The 20,837-nt window shown below is 42.2% G+C and overlaps 1 protein-coding gene across 1 annotated transcript in view; it reads left to right on the top strand.

Moving 5' to 3' along the window:
• LOC145412518 (uncharacterized) overlaps nt 1-20,837 on the top strand; it is a 491,890-nt gene that overhangs the window by 311,503 nt on the left and 159,550 nt on the right. Inside the window, exon 32 of the mRNA XM_080282412.1 lies at nt 15,017-15,138. Coding sequence (XP_080138538.1) covers nt 15,017-15,138 — 122 coding nt within the window. The remainder of the gene's footprint in view (nt 1-15,016; nt 15,139-20,837) is intronic.

Raw genomic sequence — 20,837 nt, 5'->3', positions numbered from 1 at the left:
ACCACTTCTTTATCTTTATTTCTGTTTCTTTGTGCTGAGGGATATAATTTCGGACTCATTCATTCATTCATTCATTGCCAGACGCCATGTATCCCAGACGGGGTGGCCAAGGGCTTAGAGTTAACTGTTTTACAGGGAGGGGCACTAATCCTCCACCAACCCCACTTGACACGTAGGGATGCCAACAGCATCTGGTGTTCCCAGGCGGTTTTATTAGAATTTTATATATACCTGTATTACATTTATATCTTGTCCTTTAAGCACTTTTTCCCAATCTCTTTCTTTGAAATACTTCTTTAGGTCATGGTAGTTGCTTTTTTTTTTGTAGTTGAGGCCCTTTTTTAACTTTCATTACTGCTAACTATATCATTGCAATCCTGAAGTTGCAATTTAATACTGCGTGGTCACTTCTGCCGAATGGAGGGTGGTACATCATGATGTCAGTATCATTATCTTGGCTGGTAAATAAGATCTAGTAGATCATCTAGTCGTCTTTTTCTGGTGTTTTTCTTTTGCATTAGGAAAAACTGTTGGGCAAGATCTTGGTGCTTTTCATCCCAACAACTTTCATAGCTTCATACATCTAGAGTATTCCAATTTATATTTATATTGAAATCTCCAGGTAATATAATTCTTTCAGCTTTCTCTTCCATTCTGCATAGTAGTGTTCTTTTAAACTCTGAATTGTACTTTCTGCCAGGTTTTCATATTCACCTCTTTCCCAAGTGTTTGTTTTGGGTGGCATGTATAAATTTGCCACAATTATTTTCCCTTCAGATGTGTCAGTGTCTAATGCAGTCAGTTCTACTTGTGAAGGTATATCTAGTTCTATCTCTGCTTGTAGATTTTTCAAATTTCTGTCTCATCTCCATATATTGGACTCCTCAAAGCTTAGGATGTCATTTGATATCCTTTGGATTAATTTTGTTTCAGTTAGGCAAATAATATGAGGTTCCATTTCTTTGGTATGGTCTTTTGTGTCTAATAATTTGGATACCATTCCATCTGCATTTGAGTACAACATCTTAATCATGTTGTTTACATATTTCACATAGTTTGAGTCTACTACCTTCCTTTTTCTTAGTCCCTGTTGTTTATGTATCATTTTCTTATTTATAATCCCACTACTGTACTTTGTAAAAAAAATTGCTCCTCTCTTCCCCTGATCTTTCCTCATTTATTTATTTATTTATTTTTTCTTCCTTCTTTTCCTTTAGTAGTCCCCATTCCTCTTGAGTTAGGCATCCTTTTATCCATACACTTTTTAATTCCTCATTTTCCATGAGTTTGTTAGCATTTTTTATTATTTCCCCTACAGTGTTCGCACTTTGGAAGGCTACATTTAGGGGCCTTGACTGATTTCACTCATATTTCCTTAGCCTTTTGTGTTCCTCTATATCTTTATTACAGATATCCTCTGGTACTTCCTTCATTATATTCTTGTATGTGTGTGTGTGTGTGTGTGTGTGTGCATGCTTGTCCGTTTTGTGTCATATAGCACTGCAGTGAAGGTAGTAGGAGGTATTGAATATCTTGCTGTTACCTGTAGAGAATAAGTGAATGTGACTATGGAGTAAGACATCATCTTATTTCTCTTGAGGTAGTTATTAGTTACAGAGGAGGAGGAGAATTAATCATCATCATCATCGTCGTTGTTGTCATCATACTGACCCCCTTTCCCACCCTCGGGTAGAGTGAGGAGTAGCAACATCCAGACAGCCCAAATTTGCCCAATGCAATGGGCAACGCTTCCATTTACTCATCATTCAAGCCCCCAGAATCCTGGCTGTCTCTGATACAACAAGAAACTTTCATCACATTCTGTAGCTTCACATAAATGTATCTGATACAGTCAGTCTGAATGCAGTCATGTTAAGAAGGAGTGCCAAATCCATGATCATGCACTTCTTCTCACAACATTCATCCAGCCAGCTTGATCTCTTGTCAGTCCCCTCGCCTCACTGACCTCCTTACCTCTCTTCTGTACATGCTTGTCCACCATATCCCTCCACCTTCCCCTTGGTCTGCCTTGCTTCCTCCCTCCATCAAATTCACTCAGATATACCTTTTTCACCACTCTATTGTTATTCATTCTCTCCACATGACCATACCATCTCAGTACACTCTCTTCGATTTTGGTGTCCACAGGCTTCCTTATTCCGCATCTTTCACGAATCACATTACTTTGTATCCTATCTACTCATTTTACTCCACATACATTCCTCAGCAGTCCCGTCTCCACTGCTCTCACTCTTGACTTTTCATTTTCATGCCACACCATAGTCTCACATCCATATTTTAAAGTTGGCACTAACACTCCTTCATGTAAGCCTCGCATAGGTGCAACACTCAAGCCTCTGTTTCTTATCAAGATCTTCATAGCACCAGCTATTTTCCTTCCTTGGGTCACTCTGCTTTTCACTTCTTTTGCACATTTTCCTGTCTTTTCTATCACTGTATCCAGGTATTTAAACCCACTCACCACTTTAAGTCTCCCTCCATCCACATCAACATTACACTGGGAGTAACCATCTCTCTCGATTACCATCATTTTATTCTTTTCTACATTTAAGGCATAATTCTCACGGACATCAGCAGAACCCTACGCTAGTCTACCAAGGTCTTGTCCAGTTTTTGCAAGTAGCACTGCATCATCAGCATATAACAAATTTGAGATATTCCATCTATCACCATTCATTACCAACCCCATCCCTCTGCATTACTATTGTTTTTACTTCTCTCATTACCCCATCATATATGTGAGTCCTTGATAAATGAAAACCCAAAGTACGAATTTTCGATGTTACAAATGCAATGAATATGGGACAAATTCCACACTATTAAAGTCTCTCTTTCGATGATACAAAAAGCGATGTGAAAGGAAATACGAAAAATTCAAAATGGGCTCTCGCTTGCAGCGAGGAAACGAACTAAGCCTTCTCTGGTAAACAGTTTTTCGCTTGCTTCTCAGTTGAGTCCACGATTGTAAGACAATTCGCCATCAGGCCAGTTCGCTGTCACTGCAGTAACAAGACAATTCGCCAACAGGACGATTCTCCATCATTTATTTACACATCAGTCTATTAAGCAAGTATATTAGTTTTTGAGTTATATGAGTGATGGTGGTTTATTCTTTTTATAACAAATGTAACATATGGCATCAAATAGTTGGTATCAGCAAAAAAATATATAAATATATTGAAACATGAAACAGGTGACGTACATTGTTTCACATCATCGTTTAACATAAGGCTACATATGAGACATTTGCATTTATATAAATGCCAAATAACCTCAAGTGAACAATCGACATACTCTAAAATTATATGAATAATCCTCGTATTATGTCTACATTCTCAGCTAATCAGTCAATCATTCTCAACCTACTGCATCCAAAAATTACAATAAAAATAACTGAAGACAGCTCTGGGAGACGCCAGATTATAATTCAAATTTGACTACAGCGAGGCAGAAGCAAGTTAGTTATTGATAAAGTGACCAGATTTACTCGAGCTGAAAGCGGGACACCGTCAAGTGTGTGTGTACAGTATATATATATATATATATATATATATATATAGCACCACCTCACCCTGAGGCTACTAATCAAACACCTAAGTCTTATACAAACTCCGAACATACCGTATGGTACGGTTGAATGGCGAACCAAAGTTGTCAGTGAGTATAACAGAGTTTGTATTAATAATTTGGTATTTCATTTGGTTTGGAATATGCATAATTTCACTAATTCATCATAGCTTCATTAAAGAAGATCATCTTATATGTAATGTAATAGTAATTTTCTAAAAGTGGAACACGTAAGATAATTTGCTAAAAAAGCGGGACATTTTAGTCGCAATTAAATAAGCGGGACAGACATAAAAAAAGTGGGACTGTCCCGCCTAAAAGCGGGACTCTGGTCACCTTAATTATTGACTACAAGTGCAAATTATAAATAATACCCAAAGCCTGTGCTGTTGAATGAACATAGACCTTGATAGTTGCCCATGAAATTTGTTATTATATTATTAATCAGTTAATATTAAGTATGTTTATAGAATGACGGGGAATCGTCATGGGTGCAAATTGTCCTGACGGGGAATCGGAATCTTCCATGTTTTGATGGCGAATTGACTTCACAGCGAATTGTCCTGGGACTGAGTCCACGTCATTTCTCGCAGCTTCACTGTACGTGAGGATATTTTCACAGCTCTACACTTTTTCGTACTGTTTAGACATGCCTTCCAAGTGCCCTGCATCATCTGCAGCATCAGGGAGCCCGCTGCAAAGAAGCAGCACCGTACTCTAACTCTGGAGAGGAAATTGGAAATAACAAGATGCCACGAGGAGGGGCAGGGAGTCTCAGAGACTGGGCTTGCTTTAGGCCTTGCAGCTTCCACCATTGGAACTGTGACCAAGAAAAAGGAGATCTATCTATCTATCTATTGCCAGATGCCATAATCCTGTAAGGGGTGGCCATTTGACTTTGAGTTATTTGTTTTACGGGGAGGGGCACTAACCCTCCACGAACCCACTTGTTGACACGTAGGGAGCACGTATGGTTTGGTTATATGGTTACCACCCAGCGTTAGAAATGGTTTCTTGCCTTACAGGAAACTATTTGGCGTGTCATTCAATGTAAAGCCACCCGTAAAGGAAAGAAATGCAATAAGAAGTGACTGGAAAGATGGGAGAAATAGGAATGGCCACCTCGTTCACTACATCTACAGGTATTACTTCTACAGGCATTACTTACTTCAGAATAGGAGGGGTAAATTTTAGGTGGGGGGTCCGAGGGGGTCTTGGGATGCATCCCCCTATTTTATGTATGTTTCAGTGGGGAAAATTGTTCCGATATACAAAATTTTGAATTACAATTTTTTTTTTTTTTTCCCCTATCCCTTTCGTTTATCGAGGACTCACTATTGAACAACCATGGGGACATCACACAACGTTGTCGCACACCCGCATTGATCGTGAACCTTCATTTGATACCCATTGACCCTTACACTTGCCTCAGTACCATCATAAAAAACTCTTGACAACACCCAGCAGCTAACCACTCACACTGTAATTGCGCAAAACCTTCCACAGTCTTTCTCGGTCTACCTTGTCGTATGCTTTTCCAGATCCATAAACGCTACAAACACCTTATAGTCCATCTCACAAGCCTTCTCCACTATTTGTCTCACTGCATATATATATATATATATATATATATATATATATATATATGAGACAGTTCCAGAGTTGACCTGTTGCATAAATGAAGGACTGGGAGTAATGGTTAACTATTGCATTAGAGAGTTGGCCAGAAAAGGGATGAGAGTTTGTTGCTAGACGGGTGCTACACACTTGTCATAGAGGTGGAGGGATGCAAGCGCAGTTCAGAGGAGCAGTGACCATTGAAGTAGCGATAGAAAAGAGATAAAGAGGCAACAGTGCGGCGAAGAGACAGAGGTTGAAGGGAGCCAGGAAGAGGAGGAGAGTTGATGAGACGAAAAGCCTTTGAGTGCTATGCACTCGTCGTAGAGGCGAAGGGATGCAAGCAGACAGTTCAGAGGAGCAGTGACCATTGAAGTAGCATAGAAAAGAGATAAAGGGGCAACAGTGCGGCGAAGAGACAGAGGTTGAAGGGAGCCAGTAAGAGGAGGAGAGTTGATGAGACAAAAAAAAACTTTAATTTCACCCTGTTGAGAAGAGCTGTATGTGGGGAGTCTGCCCACACATGAGATTTGTACTCTAAATGGGCGAATAAAACCCGTGTATAAAGTCAACAACTGTGCAGGGGTAAAGAAGGCACGTAGTTGGCTTAGCACACCTAATCTCTCGGAAGCAGATTTAACAAGAGATGCAATATGATCTTTGCAAGATAAGTCCTGAGTGAATGAAACCCCAAGCATGTTCAGTGATGACGCAGGATTGAGCTGGATACTATTAAGCATTAGTGGGTACTCCTGTGGAAGCTTTTGACGGGTTGATAAGTGCAATAACTGAGTCTTTGATGCATTAAAAACAACAAGAAATTTTTACCCCAGTCAGAGATACGAGCCAAGTTGGACATTAGGTGTGCCATAGCCTCATCGCTTGTTTGTTGAAGTAACTGCTGAGATGGACATTGCAGAAACCAGATGGAGAGGAGAATGGTGGAATCATCAGCTTACGAGTGGATAGGGTTAGATGTACAGCTTAGGAGATCAGTGATGAATAAAAGAAAGAGAGTTGATGATAGGACAGAGCCCTGAGAAACACCACTGTTGATAGATCTAGAAGAAGAACGAAGGCTGTCTACAACAGCAGCTATAGAACGACCAGAAAGGAAGCTGTAGATGAAGGTACAAATAGAAGGATAGAAACCATAAAAGGGCAGTTTGGAAATTAAAAATTTATGCCAGACTCGATCGAAAGCCTTTGAGATGTCAAGTGCAGTGGCGAAGCTTTAGCCAAAGTCCTGAAAGGAGGATGACCAGGAGGATGAAAGGTAGGTGAGATGATCGCCAGTGGAGCGTCCCTGACAGGACCCATACTGACGATCAGAAAGAAGGTTGTGATAGGAAAGATGCGTTAAAATTTTTCTGTTAAGAATAGACTCGAAAACTTTTGAGATACAGGATGTTAAAGCAATTGGACGATAGTTAAAGGGTTGGGAGCATTTGGACGATAGTTAAAGGGTTGGGAATGATCACCCTTCTTTGGGACTGGCTGAATGAGAACAAACTTCCAGCAAGAAGGAAAGGTACAAGTTGAAAGACAAAAGCGAAGGAGTTTACCTAGGCAAGGTGTAAGCAGTGAAGCACAGTTCTTGAGGACAACAGGAGGGACTCTATCAGCCCTGTATGCCTTGTTAGTACTGAGGCCAGTGATGGCAGAAAATACATCAGCTGAAGAAATTTTAATGTCAGCCTTGAGAAAATCAGGGGGGTGATGTGATGGGAGGAACAGCACCGGAATCATCTAAGGTGGAATTGGAGAAGAAAGTCTGAGCGAAGAGATCTGCTTTATCAGTAGAAGAAATAGCTACAGAGTAGAAAAGAGGAGGGAAGGATGATGAGGTAAAGTTGTTAGAAAGGTTTTTATCTATGTGCCAAAAGGAGCAGGAAGCATTTGAGATGGAGAGTTGAGAGCATTTAGTACGGATGAAATTATTTTTAGCAGAGCAAAGAACAGACTTAGCATGATTCTGGGCAGAAATATAAAAAAGTTGTGATTCAGGGGTGGTTTGGCTCTGGTACTTTTTATAGATGCTATCCTTATTGCAGACAGCTAAGAACAAGCATGATTAAACCAAGGCTTTCTTGCATTAGTCAAAGGATATGAGAAGGAAAGTATGCTTCCACACATCTTCTTCCAACATTCTACAAAGAGGTAAAGAGTTTAGACAGGGTGTCAAAGAAGTTATTCAGGGAGTGAAAAATAAAAATGGTAGATTACTAGTGGACAAGGGAGAAAAAGTAAGCAGTTGGAGAGAACACCTTAAGGAATTGTTGAACATAGAGAATGAAAGTAATCCAAGTATGAGTGGTTGGGGAATGGCTGGGAGAAGGAGGGATGTGAGAAGAGAGGAAGAAATCAGTAGGATGGAAGTTGTGGAAGCAAAGAAGAAAGTCAAATGGAGAAAGCCCCAGGAATTGATGGAGTGCGTGGTGAAATGCCTAAGCATTGGGGAAAGATAGTAGTAGAATGGATGTGGAAGATGTGCAGATTGACCTGGGAGGAAGGTAAAGTCCCAGAGGATTGGAAGACGGGTATAATTATTCCCCTGTACAAAGGAAATGGGGAAAAAGAAGTGTGTAGTAATCATAGGGATATTTGTTGTCCTAGTGTAAGAGGAAAAGTATATGGTAGGATACTTACTGACAGAGTTGGGGAAATAATAGAGGAATTAGTTGGAGAGGAACAGGGAGATTTGAGGAAGGGAAGAGGTTGTGTAGATCCGATAGTCATTCTTAGATCTTTAGGGAGAAGTCTCTGGAGAAGGGAAAGAAGTTGTATGCAGCCATCATGGATTTGGAGAAAGCACCTGACAGGGTGAATAGATAAGGATTGTGGAAAGTATTAAGAGTATATGGAGTCGATGGGAAGTGTTGAATGCTGTGAGAGTATGTATGAGGGGGTTAAGGCTGCAGTGCATAAAGATAGTGAACTGAGTGAATTTTTCTATTTGAAGGTTGGATTGAAACAGGGATGTGTCATGTATCCATGGTTGTTCAATCTGTACATGGATGGAGTTAAAAAGAGATACAAGGTAGGGCAGTGAATGTTGGAGTGGCCCTAGTGAGAGAGGGACGTGTTTGGAAACTCCTGTACTGTTGTTTGCAGATGTTACTGTGTTGTTAAGTGAAGACTAAGGGGAGCTGCAAGGCTTGGTGGATGAGTTTGGGAGTGTATGTAAGAAACGGAATCTAAAGGTGAATGTAGGGAAGAGTAAAGTTATGGTCTTCAAGAGAAATGAAGTCAATGAATGTACAGTGAGGTTGGATGAGGAGGAAATGGAAAATATGAGTGTGTTTAAGTACTGTACTTGGGTAGTGTGATGAGTAAGGATGGATGTTTAGAGGGTGTAATGCTTGAAAGGGTATATACCAAGAAAGAAAGGTGGCTGGTTCCTTAAAAGCAGTGATAAGAAACAGGGAAGTGAAAAAGTTACTTCATGACAGTATTGTGATACCAATTATAACGTATGGAAGTGAAGCTTGGACATTGTTGGAGGGACAGAAGTCTAGAGTGAGAGCAGTGGAAATAAGTTATTTGAATGGAGCATGTGGAGTCACATGAAGAGACAGACTGACAAATGAGGAAGTGAGAGAGCATTGTGGTTTGGATGTGGATGTGATAGGAAGTGTAAGAGAAACACATTGAGGTGGTTTGGCCATTGGAGAGGATGGAGAGTGAGGGACTAATGAGGAGAGTGTATGTGAATGAGGTGGAGGGGGGAAGGGGAGGGGGAGGCTAATGATGAAATGAAGGGATGGAGTGGAGAAGTATATGAGAGGGGGGGGGGGGCTGGGAGCAGGGCAGTGAAATGGCAGGGGATAGGAAGACATGGAGATGATTTGTTTGTGGCTGCCCATTACAGGATTAACCCTTTAACCGCGGGTATTGTTTTGGTCTGACAGCCAAATGTAAACAAACCTTTAAACCTTAATAACTCTGCACAGAATAAAGCTAGAGAAAAAAATAAGGTACCATTAGAAAATACTAACCTTCAGCTTTCCATTGATGTAGTTTTTATGACTTTGTTGACTTTCACAGGACGGGCAGAGCCGTTAGAATTGAGGGGTGTGAAATAACTATTTTACGCCCCACACACCAGTACCAAATGCCAACCACTCCCTCATAATAGTAATATAAACATATATGAACACTGTACATACGATAAACACCCACTCTGTGTTCACTGAGGTAGGTAAAAGGCACTTCCCTGCGGCTGCGCCCGCTCTTCACTGCGGCTGCACCTCACTTCACTGCGGCGGCACCCGCTCACTGACGTTTCAGGCGATCTTTTCATTATTTCTAACTTCTAATATTATTTTAAATATAATCTGGGCAATATACATTATATTTACACTGCACTTATTACTATAGTGCGTCACTGTCGCATCACAGAATTACACAAGTGCCGCAGATTCTCTTATTACAGTATCACTTATTATACTGGCCAATATTTACATTTTTTTCTAGGCAAAATATCCCTTATTACTACATTATCCATTATACAGTTATTGGTAAAGCACGTCACTGTCGCATCACTATATATCATTGTCACTTTCAGTATTTACTCAGAGAGTGGTACTCGGCAAAGCACGGAGTTACACATAGAGCGACTTGGCATTCCAGGCACTGGTGTGTGCTCATTTTTCTCGTCCGAGGCCTCCGTGTGGTGTTATGACATACTCTGCAGCGGCCCTGTGACAACCTGCCGCCTGCTGTAAGAGGCAATTTCACAAGCTGGTGCCGGCTCATGTAATTGCGGCACTCAAGACGGTCAGGTTGTGTGTCAGAGTGTCGCCTCGGGATCAATGCCGTCACCTGACCAAATCGTGCAAGCAGCTGCTGCACGACAGTCTTGGAAAACTGTCTCAGTGATGGTTGCCTTATGCCCCCGACTTGTGTCTTGTAGAGAATGAAGGCGTTGAGCATGCACATATCGAGCATGTGCAGGCAAGCCTTCCTGTACCATTAGGTGTTTCTCCTGAGACAGTCGATTTCGCCAGTCATCATATCAGACTTATCAACAAGTCTCATATTGACATTGTAATCAATGACGGCATCAGGCTTCATGATTGGCTCTCCCATCCTGTAGCTGACCTTCCCAGTTCTCTGCAATTCCCCCTTGTGGATGGTGCTGATCATATTCACGACCTTCTTGTCATGCCACCTGATCCCCAGAAGCTTGTCTGACTTCTTCAGGTGAACATCTCCCTTGGATGATGATGATGCTTCGGGGAAACTTGGCCACTCTTTCCTATAGCTCCGTACAGTGCCAACAGTGCCAATGCCGTGTTCAGCCAGATATTTGGAGAGTTTCGGCGCTGTGTAGTAATTGTCTGTGTACAGCACATGATTACCACCAAAATACCTCTCCATCAGCACTTTTACAACGGAGCCAGAGAAGCCAAGGGGGTCTTTCCTGTTCACGTCCATTGTACTAGCAGATGACAAAATCCAGGATATACCCCGTCTCACAGTCACACAGCACAAAGAACTTTATCCCAAAGCGGTGGCGTTTGCTGGGGATGTACTGCATGAATTTGAGACGTCCTCTGAACAATACCAGGGATTCGTCTATGACGACTTTCTGCATAGGCCGGAAAAATCGCATAAATCGATCCTTAATCCTGTTGAGAAAATCCCTCACTTTCCACAAAGGGTCAGTTTGGGACGGGTTTGCATTGTCAGCGAAGTGCAGGTATCCTAGCAGCTGTCAGAACCGATCCCGTGACATATACTTCCCGAATATTGGGATAGTAGTAATGTCATCCACGAGCCAGTACTCCTCCAACTCATGTCTCTTTATATGGGGCATCAGAAACATTAGTGCAAAAAACACATACAGCTCTCTGATTCCGACAGGCAACCACGACACTTGCTTTGGTGAGCCAATAGGTCCCAGCCCTTCTGCTGCACACTGAGCTGCATACCTATTGGTCTCATCGCTGACATGCTGCACGATTTCATCATCCATGAAGGCCAGGAAGTAGTCAACAAAGTCATCTCCTGCATTGCATGGAAAGGCAGGCTGTATTCCAGCATTTGTCATATCAAACGGCGGATTGTGTGGCTGAAAATCTGCACCGTCAGACCAAACAAATGCATCCACCTTCCCTGTGCGTGGTTCAGTGGAAGTGGCAGGTTGCATTGCACTCGTTTCCCCGTGAGAAGGAGCTGAGGTGGAGGCAATGGGTGAGGCAGGAGGCGAGCGGGAGGGGGGTGAGGCAGGAGGCAACGGGGAGGGGGGTGAGTGCGGGGGCGGTGAGTGGGGGGGTGGCGAGGGTGAGGGAGCTGAGCGTGGGGGCAGGCGGGGGGGTTTCTGATCTGGTGCGTGGTGAAACTTGGCCCTTTCTACCCCGCTTATCACCTCACTTATCGCCCAGCTTTGCCCTCCAACTGCCATGCATCCCCTTTGTTCTAGGCCGGCCTGCCCTGCCTGCACGGCCTGCCTTCCCTCGCTTTGCAGGCTCTGGGAATTCGTATTCCTCAGATGATGTAGACTGAGGAGAGGGCACGGCAGATGATGATGATGATGTGAGGGCAATAGGGCTAGGGGAACGGGAAATTGATGGGAAATGCTTACTAGGGCCTGGTGTGGGAGATGTAAGTCTGCGCTTCACTCCCTTCCCACGTGCAATACCAGATTTGTCCATAGGCGCCTTCCCTTTCCCAGAGTAAGTTGGGGGTGGTGGGGGGGGAACAACATGATCAATTTCATCACTGTCACTATCAGTGGAAAATGGTTCACCACCAACCACTGCCAAATCGTCACTGCTTGCTGTGAGTGTGTCACTTTCACTGCCACATTCAAGAGTAGTACTTACTGTTTTGTCCAGCTCAGTTCTAATTTCAGGAGTGCTCAACCCCTTCTGCCTCGCCGTCGGCAGTTCCTTCACCGGTGTAGAGGTAGAAGGAACACTAGCACTAATCACTTTCGAGGAGGAAGCGAGCGACGATGAGTCGGGACGGAGCGCCATTCTCACGCACAGAGCTGGACAGATACTGACTGATGCGGGTCAGGGCAGGGGTGGGGGGGGGCCCCCTCGGGGTTGGAGGAGGGAGGTGTGGGATGGCTGGCGTGAAAGAACTCGACAGCTACTCTTGCGTGAGACACTTTGCGCGCAGGAAAAACGCGCGGTGTTCAAAATATTCACGATCATTCCAGAATGACACCCGCGGTTTGATCCAGTTTTGTCAATGTCATTCTGGAATGACACCCGTGGTTAAAGAGTTAAGGAGTCTGGCAATAGATAGATCCTCTGCCGCTTCTAAAGCCACCCCATTCATCACTCACTAGGACTTATGATCTCTCTCTTACTTTCTCTATAATAATTCATCCCTATAACGCTCAATAAACTTGTGTCACGATTATTCTTGCACTCACTTCGCGCACCTTTATTTTTTTTTCAGGGGTTCAATCACAGCCTTTTTCCACTTTGCTGGCACAGTTTCACTCATCCATTCCTTCTTACATATCTCCAACAAGCACTTCATTCTGCTGTCTCCACTACACTTAATCATCTCTGCATACACCTCATCAACCCTATCTGCCTTCCCATTTTTCAGCTGCTTTGCAGCGTTCTTCACCTGTACATGTGCCACATTTCCTGGCACTGCATTCCTTCTCTGCACACCCTCAAAGCTGATTATGTATACGGCGGCACTGCTTTCTCTATTCCCATTCATTAGGCTTTCAAAATATTCTTTCCATCTGGTCCTTATTTTATTCCCATGGGTTAATAATCTGCCACTTACATCCTTCACACTTTCACATTTCTCTCCACATTTTCTTCTACAGTTCTGCACCTCTTTCCAGAATATCTTCCTATTTTCAGAGTAATTTGCACTCATTTTTCTTCCTAGATCATCACTTACCTCCTCCTTTTTCCTTTTCACTAGTCTCTTTACATGCATGTTGCTTTCAGTATATTTAGTTCTTATTTCAGTTGAACACCTGTCCTGTTACCGCTCTAGCCACTTCGTCCTCATTCCCTCCACTGCTGTCTTAACCTGTTCATCCCACCATGCCATACCATTCTGCTTTGTTGTTACTCCTGCCGCACCACACACCACTTTAGCATTCCTAACTAAGCAGTTCCTATATCCATTCCACAGGCTGTCCAGATCCATTTAATTCCAATTCACCGATTATAACTCCTCCCCTACTTTTGGTCCAATTCTTCTGCTATTTCATTGATCTTCAGCTTCTTGACTTCCAAGTTTTCGCCACAACTGCTTCTCTCTCTCCTGGTCCACCTCACTTCTCTCAGCTTGATCTTGCTTGCCACAATCATATGATGTGACAGAATTCCACTTTGTCCTCTCAAGGCCCTCGTATCAGCAGCCATTCCTAGTATCGACCTGTCTACGAGCATGTGGTCAATCAGGCTTCTGTCAACATGATCTTTGTTCCCTCTATACCGTGTTTATGTGCATCTTTGTGTTTGAAATACGAGTTACAAATGCACAACCTCCTTTCCTGACACATATCCTTCAGTCACTTCCCATTATCATTTTCTCCTTTATTCCATTACAACCCATCATGTCTTCCATGGGACCATTGCTACTCTTCCATTCATATCTCCCATTACTGTCACTTTATAGCTCCTGGGCATTTCTCCCACTGCTTCATCCAGCTCATCCCAAAACCTGTCATTTTCCCTCTCTACCTTGTCATTACCCGGTGCATACACTGCAGTCACAGCCACTTTCACCTTCTCAAACTTGAACTTGACATACATACATCATGATCTGACACATTTGTAATCTCTCATTCCACTCTGCCACTTGTCTTTCATCAACAATGTAACTCCTTCCTTGCATCATCCTTGCCCATTCATACCTGATCTTACACATTTCAGACCCTCCCACTCCTCCATTTCACATCCTTTCATCTTTGTTTCACACAGTGCCATCATGGCATATCTCGCATTCTTGAACGCATTCACCACTTCCACGCTCTTGCTTTCCTCATTCACACCTCTCCCATTCCACATGGCCATGTGCTCATTTGGTTGTGGGTTGGCAGGTAATGGACCCTCTAAGGCTCTCTGAAACATTTGCCATCATTTAGTGATTTTAGATAGGGGAATCTGGGGGACTCTTAACACAGCCAAAACCCCCTGTTATATGGTTACTCCCCTGTGTAGGTTTCCTAGGTACAGGAAACCATTTGGCTTGTCACTCAGTGTAGAAACCATAAGGCATCTCTACATTGAGTGAGTGGGTGATGGGTGCCCCCTCCTACCACAAGGTGAAAATATATGTGAAAATAAAATAAATCAGTGAAAGACATAACTTATGTATATAACTGTACATCCCAGCCAAATTACAAGGGTATGGTCATGGTGGTGCAGTAGCAATGCATGATTCAATGGAGCCTATGATGCTTGATGTTATCTCTGAAACAACGGTGTGGCTTGCTTGTGAAAAAGTCTTTTTTGAGGCAACTTTATTTAAATTTTTTTTTTTCCACAATTCTTTAGAATAATAATAATAATTATTATTATTATAATAATAACAATAATAATGATAATAAGAGTAATAATAACAGTAGTAATGATAATAACAACTTTGGCCTTGGTCCTTTTGGAACTAGCTGAAGATGTGATGCAGTTTATGGGTTAAATGGTATGTTAATACATACTGACTTGGTCCATTTCACAGGACATGCTGTTGATAGTTCTCTTTCTTTCTTGTCTTCTATTGTATTGTGGTGATGTGAACCATTTGGGGCCTGCATTGGAGGGCTGCCACAGACTTGTGATGTTTATAAATTACAGCACTCCTGTCACCTGTCTTATAGGGTTTGCAAGTATGGGAGCTGGAGTGGCTAGGATGATTGGCCCACGTCCAGCTATACTTCGTCAGCAAGCCCCACCCCCTCCCTACCCTGGCCATCCGCCACCCCCATATCCACGCACCCAGGTAATGTAGAACTGGCATGACCTTGGCCTTGATCAGCTTTCCTTGTCGTGGTTGGCAGGATGTTGCCTGGTGCAGGGATGATGGTTATTACTCTTTTTATTTTCTTGAAGTCTTTTCTTCTGGTAATTACCTCATACTGTATTGTCTAGGACTTTTGTAAGTGTAGCTGTTGCTGTAATTTTTTTCATCATTGATACATTCAGCTCAAGTTGAAAGTTTCTTACTGGCTGAAAGCTCACATCACATCCTAAATAATACAGTCTTGGAGGTTCCGTATTGCTTGACACATTACTCTTTGATGGGTACCAGGGCAGGGGGGAGGATTTTTATGTAGTAACTAATGAAAGTAGAACAATTATGAGAAGATGTTTCATGCACAGATCTATATTGTTACAGTGGTTTCCCTAGTTTTGCGATGGTTCATTTCTGCGCAGCATCTTTAAAACTTCTCAGTTGCAAAACTTGTTTCATAGTTCTTTATGTAAAAGGTGAATCTGGTTTCAGACCTGGTTGCAGTCCCCCCAACCCCCCTGTTTATTTTCCCTCTCTCTCCAGCCTCTTGCCACAATATATATATATATATATATATATATATATTTATATTTATATATATATATAATCATCATCATCATCATTATCCAGACCTCCTTTCCCACCCAAGGGCAGGGTAAGGAGTAACAGTGTTCAGGCAGCCCAGGTTTGCACAGTCCAATGAGCCATGCATCGATTAACTCATCATTCAAGTCCCCGGAATCCTGGCCTAATCTGGTACTCCAAAAACTTTAACCATATTCTGTAGCTTCACATAAGCATATCCGATAGAGTCAATCCGAACGCTGTCACATTAAGTGCCAAATCCCTGATCATGCTCTTCTTCTTACAGCATTCATCCAGCCAGCTAGATCTCTTCCCAGTCCCCTAGCCTCATCGACTTCCATACCTCTCCTTCACTTACACTCGTTCACCATATCCCTCCATATTCTCCTTGGCTGACCTTGCCTCCTCCCTCCTTCAGATTGGCTCAGATATACATTTTTCACCACTCTGTTGTTATCCATTCTCTCCACATGACCATACCTTCTCAGTACACTCTCTTCAATTCAGGTGTTCACAGACTTTGTCACTCCGCAAATCACATTATTTCATATCCTGTCCACTCTCTGTACTCCACATACATTCCTTAGCAGTCCCATCTCCATGCTCTCACTCTTGACTTTTCATTTTCATGCCACACCATAGACTCGCATCCATATGTTAAAGTTGGCACTAACACTCCCTCATGTAAGCCTTGCACAGCTGCAACACTCAAGCCTCTGCTTCTTATCAAGGCCTTCATAGCACCAGGTACTTTTCTTCCTTGAGTCACTCTACTTTTCACTTCTGCACATTTTTCTGTCTTTTCTGTCACTGTACCCAGGTAATTGGACTCTTTTCACTGCTCCAGTCTCTCTCCATTCACTGTAACATCACACTGGGAGTCACCTTTCTTGATTACGATCACTGTACTCTTTACATTTACTCTCAAGGCACATCACCCACAGACATCAGCAAAACTCTGCAGTGGTGTACCAAGTTCTTGTCCAGTATTTGCAAGTAGCACTGCATCATCAGGATAAAACAAATTTTAGATATTCCATCCATCACCATTCATTGCCAACACCATCCCCCTCTCCATTATTCATGTTTTTACTTTCTCATCGCCCCATCCATCTAAATATTGAATAACCATGGGGACATCACACAACCTTGTCGCATACCCACTTTGATCATGAACTATTCACGCAGATGCCCATGTACCTGTGCACATGCCTCACTACCATCATAAAAACTCTTGATGGCATCTAGCAGCTTGTATGTATATATATATATACTGTATATATATATTTCTCTCTCTCTCTCTCTCTCTCTCTATAATATATATATATATATATATATATATATATGTATATGTAAGTATGGACAATGTGGTGATTAGATGTAAACTACTGTACCTCAATGAACCTACAAAATAAAGTGTATTTTATTAGTCCCGTTACAGGGGGTTTGATGGGTTTGGTTCCAAGGCTAGAGGCTGGTTACTACCACACCACTGATTGTGGATCATCCCATATGAATTCTTCTAATTGACCTATAGTGAATAGATAGGATTTTCATCCTTACATTCATCAACTGTTAGGTAGTTATTAAAGAACACTTATTCATTTGTGTTTAGGGTATCAGAGTGCATAAGGTGTAGTGTGTAAATACAGATTGTAAGAAGATCTATCTGTCCATCTATTGCTGGACTCCTTAATCCCATAAGGGGTGGCCTCAAACAAATCATCTCTTTGTCGCCTGTCCCCCGCCATTTCGTTATCCCGCTCCCAGCTCACACCCCCTTCTCTCATATACCTCTCCATTCCATCCCTCCATCTCATCCTTGGCCTCCCCCTCCCTCTCCCCCCCCTCCACCTCACTCATATACACTTTCCTCGTCAGTCTCTCACTTTCCATCCTCTCCACATGGTCAAGCTACCTCAGTGCGTTTCTCCTAACGCTTCCTATCACATCCACATCCACATCCACACCACAATGCTCCTTCACTTCCTCATTTGTCAAACTGTCTCTCCATCTGACTCCACATGCTCCTCTTAAATAACTCATTTCCATTGCTCTCACTCTTGACTTCTGTCCCTCTAGCAATGGCCAAGCTTCACTTCTCTATGTTAGAGGTGGTATCACAATACTGTCATGTAGTAACTTTTTCACTTCCATGCTCACTTCCTTATTTCTTATCACTGCTTTCAAGCAACCAGCAACCTTTCTTCCTTGTTGTACCCTTTCAATCACTTCACCATCTAAACTTCCATCCTTACTCATCAGACTACTCAAGTACTTAAACACACTAACATTTTCCATTTCCTCCTCACCCAACGTCACTGTACATTCACTGCCTTCACTTCTTTCGAAGGCCATAACTTTACTCCTCCCCACATTCACCTTTAGACTCCGTTTCTTACACACACTCCCAAACTCGTCCACCAAGCCTTGCAACTCCCCTTCGTCTTCACTTAACAACACATCTGCAAACAACAGTACGGGGAGCTTCCAAACAGTGCCCTCTTTCATTAGGGCTGCTCCAACATCCACTGCCCTACCTTGTATCTCTTATAACCCCATCCATATACAGATTGAAGAACCATAGAGACATGACACATCCCTGTTTCAATCAACCTTCAAATAGAAAAATTCACTCGGTTCACTATCTACATGCACTGCAGCCTTAGCCCCCTCATACATATTCTTCATGTCCTTCAACAACTTCCCATCTACTCCATATATTCTTAATACTTTCCACAGTCCTTGTCTGTCCATCCTATCATGCTTTCTCCACATCCATGATGGTGGCATACTACTTCTTTCCCTTCTCTAGAAACTTTTCCACTAAAGATCTAAGAATCAATATCTGATCTACATAACTTCTTCCCATCCTAAAACCTCCCTGTTCTTCTCCAACTGATTCCTCTGTTATTTCCCGAACTTTGTCAGTAAGTATCCCACCATATACTTTTCCTATTACACTAAAAAGGCAAATGCCCCTACGATTACCACATACTTCTTTGTCCCCATTTCCTTTGTACAAGGGAATAATTATACCTGACTCCCAATCTTCCAGGACTCTACCTTCCTCCCAGGCCAATCTGCACATCTTCCACATCCATTCTATTACTATCTCTCCCCCATGCTTCAGCATTTCACCACACACTCCATCAATTCCTGGGGCTTTCTTCATTTTAACTTTCTTCATTGTAAGAAGATAAAAGAACATAATAAGGAAAGAGGATAATAGCAGGTGATGCGCTGGCATATCCTAGGTAGCTCATACAGTCTATAAAGGTATAACTTATGTATGAGGATAAGACAAGGGTAGCAAAAAAAGAAGCTCTTCTGTGCATGAAACTGGTTGAAATTATTATGAGAAGATTGGAAAGAAACCTTGTAGCACAGAAAAACTGGCATGATGATTATAAAGGAATGGATGAAGGGAAAACTAGCTGCCATTGAAACTTTAAAGAAAATCACCACCATCATCCTAACCATTTCTTTTTTTCCACCTAGAGATGGGGTGAGGGAACATGATAGAAGGAAAAATAATTGACAGCACACTTAATTAAATGGGGCACACACTCATTCACACACCATTCAAGCCCACAGAATCTTAACTCTACTCCAGAGGCATAACAGTGCATATATATGCACTTTATATTATATATTGTACAGGCAAGCCCCAGTTTAATGGTGGAATTGGTTAAGTGAAAACCCATCGCTAGGCTGGGTATCGTATCTTGGGGTAGATTTAACATGTAAAGTGTAGGATGTGTTTTTGAGCCTTAGGTTTCCCTCCCCAACCAAGTCCTGAACCCACCCAAATGAGTCCCCAAAAAAGTTTAAAGCCAATCTAAATGTCCTAACAGCTGTAAAAGAAGCTAACCTAAGCCCAAAACCAGTGCCCCTCTCGCTTGTACCCAGTCAAGGTCACTGGAGCATGCGATCTGACTTGTATTCAAACTCGGCAGAGACACAGCAGGATTGTATACAATCCCACTATCAGATGGTCCTGGAACTATTAAATAAACATTTGTAATGCATAATAATAATAATGTATGAATGATGCAGAACCATCCAAGGTGCAAATTGTTGTGAAGGAGAATTGTTGATGTTTTTACGGGGAATTCTCATGAGGGGGAATGCGATCGATGATGCGATCGGGATAGCCTTTTTAACAGCCCCTCTTTATGTCGTTTTAGTTACTGTTCTGGTTGCCGAGCTCCTTTATTGTCTCTTATTTTCCAGCATTTATTTCGAAATCCTTTTGTATTTTCAAAGTGTTTTGAACAGCCTGAATGTAAACGCATGATTTATTAATCGATGATGTGTTCGGGATAGCCTTTTCAACTGCCCCTCTTTATGTCATTTTAGTTACTGTTCTGATTGCTGAGCTCCTTTGTTGTCTTCTCTCCTATTTTCCAACATTCATTGAGAAATTCCTTTGTATTTTCAAAGTGTTTTCCCTACAACAGTCCAAATATAAACACACGATTTATCTATGTCAGTTTTCATCAGTGCATGAACTATTTACTCTCTAAGGCTTTCACAATTATTAATATTTATTTAAAATTATTATTTTGTATTCCATGAAAGGTTAGATGTTCAGTGGTCAAACACAAATTATTCTTTGTAGAGTCGCCTAGTTGTCCTTGCTGTTTTGTACCTCGTCTGATGGATGAGAATCCGTACCCCAAATGACAGCGTTCACTCCACCATTGACTACAACACATTAATCTAAGTCTAGAAACAGTTTATATGTCAACCTAAACACAAAATTGTCTAAAATATTTTCAAAATCGGAAAAAAAAAAAAATAGCAAAACCGGGGGTAGGCCTATGATAGGCGGGGTTGGGTGGTATTTCTACCCCCATCATTATTCTGGGGGATATTGGGGTTTGCCTGTATTAAAGTTAATCTGATGACTAGCAGGTTAATAGATGGGGTGCTAAACCCTTGTCATTTGCCCTTTAGAAAATTCATCCTGCTACCTTGATACTCCATTTGTTCCCTAGCCTCATCAGCCTCCATGCCTCACTTTCTCACAGAATCATTTACCTTATCCATCCACCGTCGTCTTGGCCTACCATTTTTCTTTCCACTTTCACACTTAC

This window comes from Coenobita brevimanus, chromosome 93 (genome assembly GCF_032717465.1).
Source record: "Coenobita brevimanus isolate Jiangsu-jjx chromosome 93, ASM3271746v2, whole genome shotgun sequence".
Classification (NCBI taxonomy): domain Eukaryota; kingdom Metazoa; phylum Arthropoda; class Malacostraca; order Decapoda; family Coenobitidae; genus Coenobita; species Coenobita brevimanus.
Note: the sequence above shows the minus strand (reverse complement) of the source record. Positions and strands in the feature narration are given on the sequence as shown.